At 38.3% G+C, this 8,400-nt stretch overlaps 1 protein-coding gene across 2 annotated transcripts in view; it reads right to left on the bottom strand.

The window, feature by feature from the left end:
- Positions 1 to 6,581: 6,581 nt before the first annotated feature.
- The window catches only part of GTF2E2 (general transcription factor IIE subunit 2), a 65,834-nt gene continuing 64,015 nt past the window's right edge, over positions 6,582 to 8,400 (bottom strand). For both annotated transcript variants that reach the window (XM_064585593.1, XM_045879786.3), the window contains 2 exons: positions 8,282 to 8,397; positions 6,582 to 7,096 (listed from right to left, as the gene is read on the bottom strand). In XM_064585593.1, the coding sequence (XP_064441663.1) occupies positions 6,980 to 7,096; positions 8,282 to 8,397 (233 nt within the window). In that variant the 3' untranslated portion in view covers positions 6,582 to 6,979. The remainder of the gene's footprint in view (positions 7,097 to 8,281; positions 8,398 to 8,400) is intronic.

Raw genomic sequence — 8,400 nt, 5'->3', positions numbered from 1 at the left:
TTGGGCAGGGAAACGAATCCATAGCCCCACCCACTGCTGAATATAGCTTTCAGCCCGCCCACCAGGGAATCTCACCAGAGCATACAGGGAGCTGCCTGGACCACCCAACAGCCCTGCTTACCGTAGCACTTGAACGGAGAACACAGAGCACACTCCCTGTCCACAAGGTAAAACCATGGGCCCCGACTAGCCAGGGAATTCAGGGTACAGTCATGCCTTACTTGGGTACCAAACACCGAGCCATGCAGGCCCTGGGGCCTTGTCCTGCTGCCCAAGCAGGGCGGAGAGGCTAATTCGTAGCCCCACCTGAGTATAGGACCCAGTCCTGCCCATCTAGAAAGCCTGACCAGAGAACCCAGGCAACTGCAGAGTCCATCCTCTAGACTCACTTTGGCAGGGAAGCAAGCCAGCAGTCCTATCCAACACCCCCAGCCAGCCTCCCTGACCTCAGAGCTTGGGCAGTGGCTTCATCAAAAATAGAGCTGATAGCAAAACCTACCTGCCCAATGATGTTACTAGCAGACACATCCAGAAGCCCAAACTAAGCTGACTGATGAGGAACTGTCTCTGCTAAAGTAAACATGTACAGTCCAAAAGAAATGGAGATCTACAAACTGTCCAAGACTTCAAAATAATCCTCTTAAGAAGTTTAACGAATTACACAGACAACAATGTCAAAAAACAATAAATGAACAAAACGAGAAGTTCAACAAAGAAATAGAAATCCCAGGGGGAAGAGGGAGAGAGAATCCCAAGCCAACTCCACACTGAGCGCAGAGAGCTCAATCTCAATCTCACAACCTGAGCCAAAACCAAGAGTCAAACGCTTAACCCACTGTGCCACCCAGGCACCCCTAATCAGAGGATTTCTAATCAAAGGTTTTAGGCCAGGGAAGAATAGGATGACATATTCAAAATGTTGGGGGGGGGGGAACTGTCAACCAAAAATTCTATACTTGGAAAAGCTGGCCTTTAGAAATGAGGAAAAATACTTTCCCAAACAAAAGCTGAGGTGGTTCAACATCACTATACCTGCCTAATAAGAAATGCTAAAGGGAGTTCTTAGGAGGGAAGTAAAAAAGATGCTAAGTAACACTGAAAAAACACAGAAAGCATAAAACTCACTGATAATGGTAAATACAGTCAAAATTAGATTCTGTAACATAGTAATAGCAGTGCATAGTTCACTTACAACTCTAGTTTAAAAGTTTAAAAACACAGAAAAAAAAACATAACAATAATCTATTATTAGTTACACAATATTAAAAATATGTAAACAATATCAATAACCTAAAGTGTGAGCAGGAAGATAAGTGTAAAGTTTAGAAATCCTATTGAAGTTGTTATCAGGTTAAAATACGGTGTTATAATTTTAAGATATTTTACATAAGCTTCATGGTAACCACAAGGGAAAAATGTACAGTGATTACACAGAAGAACATGATAAAGAAGTCAAAGCATACTGATACCAAAGGACATCAAAACACAAAAAAAGACAAAATTTGAAACAAGGAACAATGGATCTACAAAACTACAAAAATGGATCTAAAAAAAATTTAACAAAATAGCAACAATAAGTCTCTACCTGTCAATAATTACTTTAAGCATAAATGGATTAAATTCTGCAATTGAAATACACAGAACACCTTGACTGTATTAAAAAACAAGATCTAATGAAATGCTGCCTACAAGACACTCACTTTAGCCTTAAAGACACACACAGACTAAGATTGAAGGGATGGTAAAAGATACTTTAACGAAATGATACCAAAAACAAAAAAAAAGTAGATATATATGTATCAGACAAAATAAAACTCAAAAATGGTAAAAAGATACAAAGGTCATCAAAGAATGATAAAGGGGTCAATCTTTCAAGAAGATAAAACAATTGTAAATATTTATGCACCAATATCAGAGGACCCAAATATATAAAGCAAAAACAAACAGAGCTAAAAGGAAAAATAAACAGCAATATATTAATAGTTGGGGGCTTTAATACCCCTCTCTCCACAATGGATGGATCATCCAGAGAACCAGTAGGAAACAGATCTGAACAATACTTACAGACCAAATGGACCTAACAACCAAATATAGAACGTTGTATCTGACAAGAGCAAGCTACATATTCTTCTCAGGCACATAGGGAACATTTTCTAGGATAAACCATATGCTAGGCTAAAAAAATAAGTCTTGGTAAATTTTTTTTTAATGATTTCTATTTGGGGCACCTGGGTGGCTCAGTTGGTTAAGCATCTGCCTTCGGCTCAGGCCATGATCTCAGGGTCCTGGGATTGAGCCCCATGTTGGGCTCCCTGCTCAATGGGGAGTCTGCTTCTCCTTCTGCCCCTCCCCCTGCTCATGCTCACTCTGTCTCTCTCAAATAAATAAATAAAATCTTTAAAAAAATTAAAAAGCTAGATGTGAAAATTAAAAAAAAAATGATAGAGAACAGAAAAACTACAGAAAAGATTAACCAAAGAGATGGTTCTTTGAAAAGATAAAATTGACATTTAGCTAGACTAACCAAGAAAAAGATTCCAAATCAACAAAATTATAAACGAAAAAGGAAACATTACAACTGATATCACAGAAGAACAAAGGATCCTAAGAGGCTACTATGAACAACTGTACACCAAACTGGACAACCTAGAAGAAATGGAAAAAAAATTTTGTTTTTGTTTTTCTAAGTAAGCTCTATGCTCAACATGGGGCTTAAGTCAGGACCCCAATATCAAGAGTTTTGTGCTCTACTGACTGAGGCAGCCAGGCTCTCCAAAATGGAAAATTTTATTAGAAAATACAACCTACCATGTCTGAATCGAGAATAAATGGAAAATCTAAATAGACCAATTACTAGTAGGAAACTGAATCAGCAATCAAAAATCCCCCAACAAAGAAAAGCCCAAGACCAGAGATATCTGGCTTCAAAGAATGAATTTTACCAAACATTTGAAGAATTAATGCCAATCCTTCTCAAACCTTCCCAAAAACTCCGAGTGAACACTCCCAAACTCATCTTACAAGGCAAGCATTACAATGGTACCAAAGCCAAAACAGGACATTACCAGAAAAAAGTATAGGCCAATATCCGTGATGAACACAGATGCAAAAATTCTCAGTAAAATACTGGCAAACCAAATTTGGCAACACATTAAGCTCTTTCATAATGATCAAATTTATTTATTTGAGAAAGACAGAGAGAGATTTATCCTTAAGATGCAAGGATGGTTTAATATATGCAAATCAATCAGTGTGATACATCACATTAATAAAATGAAAGAAAAAAATCATTATATCTATAGATACAGAAAATGCATTTATCAAAATTCAACATCCACTTAATGATAAAAACTCAACAAATCAGATACAGAAGGAACATACCGCAACAGAGTTAAGGCCATATATAATGACAAGCCCTCAGCTAACATCATATTTAATGGTGAAAGGTTAAAAGCTTTTCCTTGAAGATCAGGAACAAGACAAGGGTGCCCAATCTCACCAAGCCTATTCAACACAGTACTGGAAGTGCTAACCAGAACAATCAAGCAAGAAAAATAAGCATCAGAACTGCTATAGCTATTTGCAAATGACATGATTTTATAGAAAGAAAATCCTAAAGACTCCACCAAAAAAACTGCTGGATCTAATCAACAAATTCAGTGAAGTTGCAGGAAACAAAATTAACATGTAAAAATCAGCAACTTTCCTATAAACTAACAACAAATTATCTGAAAAAGAAAAAAGAAAATCCCATTTTCAAAAGCATCAAAAACAACATAAAGTACTTAGGAATAAAGTTAACCACGGGGGTGAAAGAGCTCTAGACTGAAAACTACAAGACACAGATGAAAGAAATCAAGACAAATGTAAAGGTATCCTGTGTTCATAGACTAAATTAATTGGACAAATAAATATTGTTAAAATGTCCATACTACCCAAAAAAATGTACAGATTTGATGAAATCCTTATCAAGATTCCAATGGCATTTTCTACTGAAGTAGGAAAAACACTCTTAAAATTTATAAGGAACCACAAAAGACCCCAAATAGCCAGAGCAACCTTGAGAAAGAACAAAGTGGGAGGCATCACACTTCCTGACTTCAAGCTGTATTAATGCTATAGTAACTGAAACAGTATGAAATATTAACAAATAGTGTCAACTAATATCTGATAAGGGAGCCAAGAACTCTCAATAAAGAGTTGCTTCAATAAATGGTGCTGGGAAAATTGGGTACTCATACATAAAAGAATGAAACTAGACCTCTACCTTACGCCACTCCCAGAACTTAATTCAAAATGGATTAAAGACTTAAATGTAAGAGTAGAAACCATTAAACTCCGAGAAAAAAACACAGGAGAAAAGCTCTTTGACATGGATCTTAGCAATGATTTTTCAGATAATCACACCTAAAGCACAAGCAACAAATAAAAAAAAAACAAATGGGACTATATAAAACTAAAAAGCTTCTGCACAGCAAAGAAATCATCAACAAAATGAAAAAGCAACGTATAAATTGGGAAAAAAATATCTGCAAACCATGTATCTAATAAGAGGTTAACATTCAAAAATATAAAACTCCTACAATAGCAAAAAAAAAAAAAGAAAGAAAAGAAATCCAACTAAAAACTGGGCAAAAGACCTGAAATAGACGTTTTTCTAAAGAAAATATACAAATGGCCAACAGGCACATGAAAAGATGCTGAACATCACTAATCATTAGAGGAATGCAAATTAAAATCACAATGAAGTATTCTGATGCTATTAGAATGGCTGGCATCAAAAAGAAGTAACAAATGCTGGCAAGGATGTGGAAAAAAGGGAACCCTTGTGCACTGATGGTGGGTTTGTAAACTGGTACTGCCACTACAGAAAATGTGGAGTTTTCTCAAAAAAATTAAAAACAGAATTACCAAGTCATCTAGCAATCCCACTTCTGGGAATATACCCGAAGTAAATGAAAACAGTATGTGTAAGAGCTGTCTGCACCCCATGGAAACAACCTAAGCGTCTATCGACAGATGAGTGAATAAAGATGTGGTGGAATAGAATATTATTCTATAATGGAATACTTCAGCTGTAATAAGGATGAAATCTGCCATTTGAAACAACATGGATGGACCTTGAGGGCATTACACTAAGTGAAATATGACAAAGGAAAATACTATATGATCTTATATGTGAAACCAAAAAAATAAAAACTCATAGAAGAAATAATATTTGTGGTTACCAGAAGCAGGGGCGGGGCAGGGGAAATTGGGTGGAGGTGGTCAAATGGTACAAATTTCAGTTCCAAGATAAGTCAGGACTGGGATGTAATGTACAGCGGGATGATGACCCTAACCCTGCTCTGTGGCATATATGGAAGGTGTATGTAGCATATATTAAGAGTAAATTCTATGAGTTCTCACCACATGGAAAAAATTTTTTTCTATTTTTTGTACCTATAGGAGATGATGGATGTTAACTAAACTTACTGTAGTTATCATTTCCTAATATATATAAGTCAAATCATTATGCTGTACACCTTAAAGTCATGCTGTATGTCAACTATACCTCAATATTACTGGAAAATAAAACAGAATGATGTATACAGACCACCAAAAGTAGGCATACTTAGAGATAAGCTAGCTTCAGAATTTCTACAAGAAAACTAGTTTTATGTCATAAGACATTAGAAGTTCCTCCTTACTGGCAAAAAAACAGAAACAAAAACAAAAAAACCTGGTAACAAAGACACATTGAGTTTCCCGTGTTCTAAATTACCGTGGGGACCCTCAGCTTTACATCTTCTGGGGCCATGTTCTGGGGCTGGGATGTAAGAAAGAGGAAACAAAAACAGGACTATGTAAATGGATGAGACACAAATCAGAAGGATAAAGAGAACTAAAACAGCAAAAAAGCTCATGATCTGCACAAAGTACTTACTGCTCTGGGTTACCATCACACCTTTCTTGAGAACACTGAACCTTATTTTTATAATCCACTGCAATTTCAATTTACGATATGAGGACTCTAAGAACCAACCCAAAGGACCACCATACCAAGTAACAAGCAGAGGTAAGGAAAACAGGTAGTTTACCACAGAAGGCTGCAATAACCACACAGACTTCCTTCCTATATATCACCATGACTGCTAAGAACCCACATCTTTGATAATGGCTCTGAGCTCAGCCAGTGGGAAGACCGAGGGAGTCTCCCCAAGAAAAAAATCAGGGTCAAATCCCATGAGGGTTGGAACAGGGTAAAGATGACGTTCAGGTTGGCAAGAAGACTCTACTTATCTTTGTTGGAGATGGCATAAGCCAAAAGGACTTGCAAAATCCAAGAAGCTCAGTACTGATTTAGGCTTTAAAAAAAAAAAAAAAAACATTAAAAATCACATGTAGTGTATCTTTATTGTCACATTTGCTAACAAGAGGCACATCTTGTGTTCCAATTGTGAGATCCATATGCTCAGCACCACAGCACAAATCACAGTCTTCAACAACATCCCAAACATGCATCCTGTGGGAGTTAAAGACCGGAGCTGCCTTCTGCCATTGCCAAGGACAGAAAGAAACAAACTGAATTCACTAACATCTTAGAGTTCCTTCTACAATGATTTTATTATAAATATGTTCTCTGGAATAAACAAATATTGCATTCAAGACTATTTATCTGCAAACTTGTTCTAAAGTAATAAAGGAAGAGAATGGAACCAGGAACCACTTAGAAATAGAGATAAGTAGCAAAGACACTTGCATGCCATGCTAAGCGCCTTTCCCCCAGAAGTAACAGAAGGCTAACAGGGAATATCACATAGCTCATTAGCCCATTCAATTAAAGTAAGCTTTGCGTTTGGTAATTTGCTCTTGTTCTGTAAACTGAACTGCTCCTCTCCTCAGTCCAAGACGTAGAATGGGAAGACGGTCTTCAGAGCCCAGCATCAACAAGAAAGATCTTGACTTTGTTAACTCTGCTCATGAACGAAACTGTTTGCTATTTGCCAGCAGCAATGTCAGAGTAGTCCTTCAGCACTCCAGCCAGATGTTCGTTGTGGGTCTTAAACCGTCGCTTTTTCTGTGAAGCTGGCTTTTTCCTCCTCTGAATGGGGGCCTACGAGAAAAGGTAAAAACAGAAACAGCTACTCAGAAGGGCTGAACAGCAAGGATTTACTAACGATGTGCAGAAACCGTTCTTCCTGCTAGGTGGCCCAGCTGCCCACGCCAACCCCCAACCACAGACGTGCACACCGCCACTGGGAATAACGGGGCTGGCACAAGAAACTCCCCAGAACGATTCTCGATACTTAGGTTTAAAAATACATCCACCATTACCAATAAAAAAAGATCTGAAGTAAATAAGGCAAAATACCGAAATACAGCAAAACTGGGAAGTGGCTACGCACACAAAGATTTGTTAAATATTATTCTCCATTCTTTTCTGTGTCCTTGAAATTTAAAATCACATTTTTAAAAGAAAGTCAACAAACTAAGCAACGATAGGAGAAAATAACTCATAAAAAAGTGCTGCCATTACACTAATTCATGGAGATCACTGGGCAATAAATCCAACCTTTTAGGGAGTCCTACAAATTCACTGAATAAAACACACACACACAAAATCCCAAAGAAGGCAAGCTACAAAGACTGACGGTAGACATGGGAAAGGGGGAGGAGCAGAGCACCTACAGTTAGGGTGTTGGTGAATTATTCCCCAAACTGGGTTTGTCCTTGGACTACAGACAACTGATTAGCTGGCAGAAGGCAATTCACAAGTCATCTTTCCATTACAAACCCCTCCTTTGATCGGGCTTTGAGACTATACAGTATCTGGTTCCTAAGGAATCTGAAAGTCAACAAGGACAACAATGTGATCAGGGCTGAGGCGGAGCCAGGGACCAAGACCACAGGGAGCAAGGGGGAGGGGAGCACAATTAAGGTCTTGAAGGCCAAGATGACGAAGCAAGCTCCTTTTAGAAACTGGGAGGGCAACATGTGGGCACTAGAAAATATTGGGTATGACTCGACCTTAAGAGTAGTCCCTGCTAAGACAGGGGCTGGAGGGGTAATGAGGAAAGCTCTCACATGCCTGGGCCGCAGCAGCCGGGGACAGAGATCCACTGGCCCCCAATAAATCAGACATGATCTGGTTTGCATCTGACCAAGATCACTGATTAGGACACTGAGAAAAAACTGGAAGAGAGAACCAACTACCGCTCTTCAGAGAGAACAGGAAGCAGGCTCACAGTTCAAAGAACAGAGGATTTTTTTTTTTTTTTCCCCTCAAGAGACTACATACCACTTTCTTTGGTCCAGATTCCTGCATGGAAGAAATACCCTGTCGCTTCAGATATTCTTCAATTTTCTCCTCATCCATTGAATCCACAGTGACGCTCCTCCAGAGTTTCTGAAACTCTG

This window comes from Mirounga angustirostris, unplaced genomic scaffold (genome assembly GCF_029215605.1).
Source record: "Mirounga angustirostris isolate CCGP_5_RB_7025 unplaced genomic scaffold, mMirAng1.0.hap1 SCAF_2, whole genome shotgun sequence".
NCBI lineage: Eukaryota > Metazoa > Chordata > Mammalia > Carnivora > Phocidae > Mirounga > Mirounga angustirostris.
This window is presented reverse-complemented; position numbering and strand designations above follow the sequence as displayed.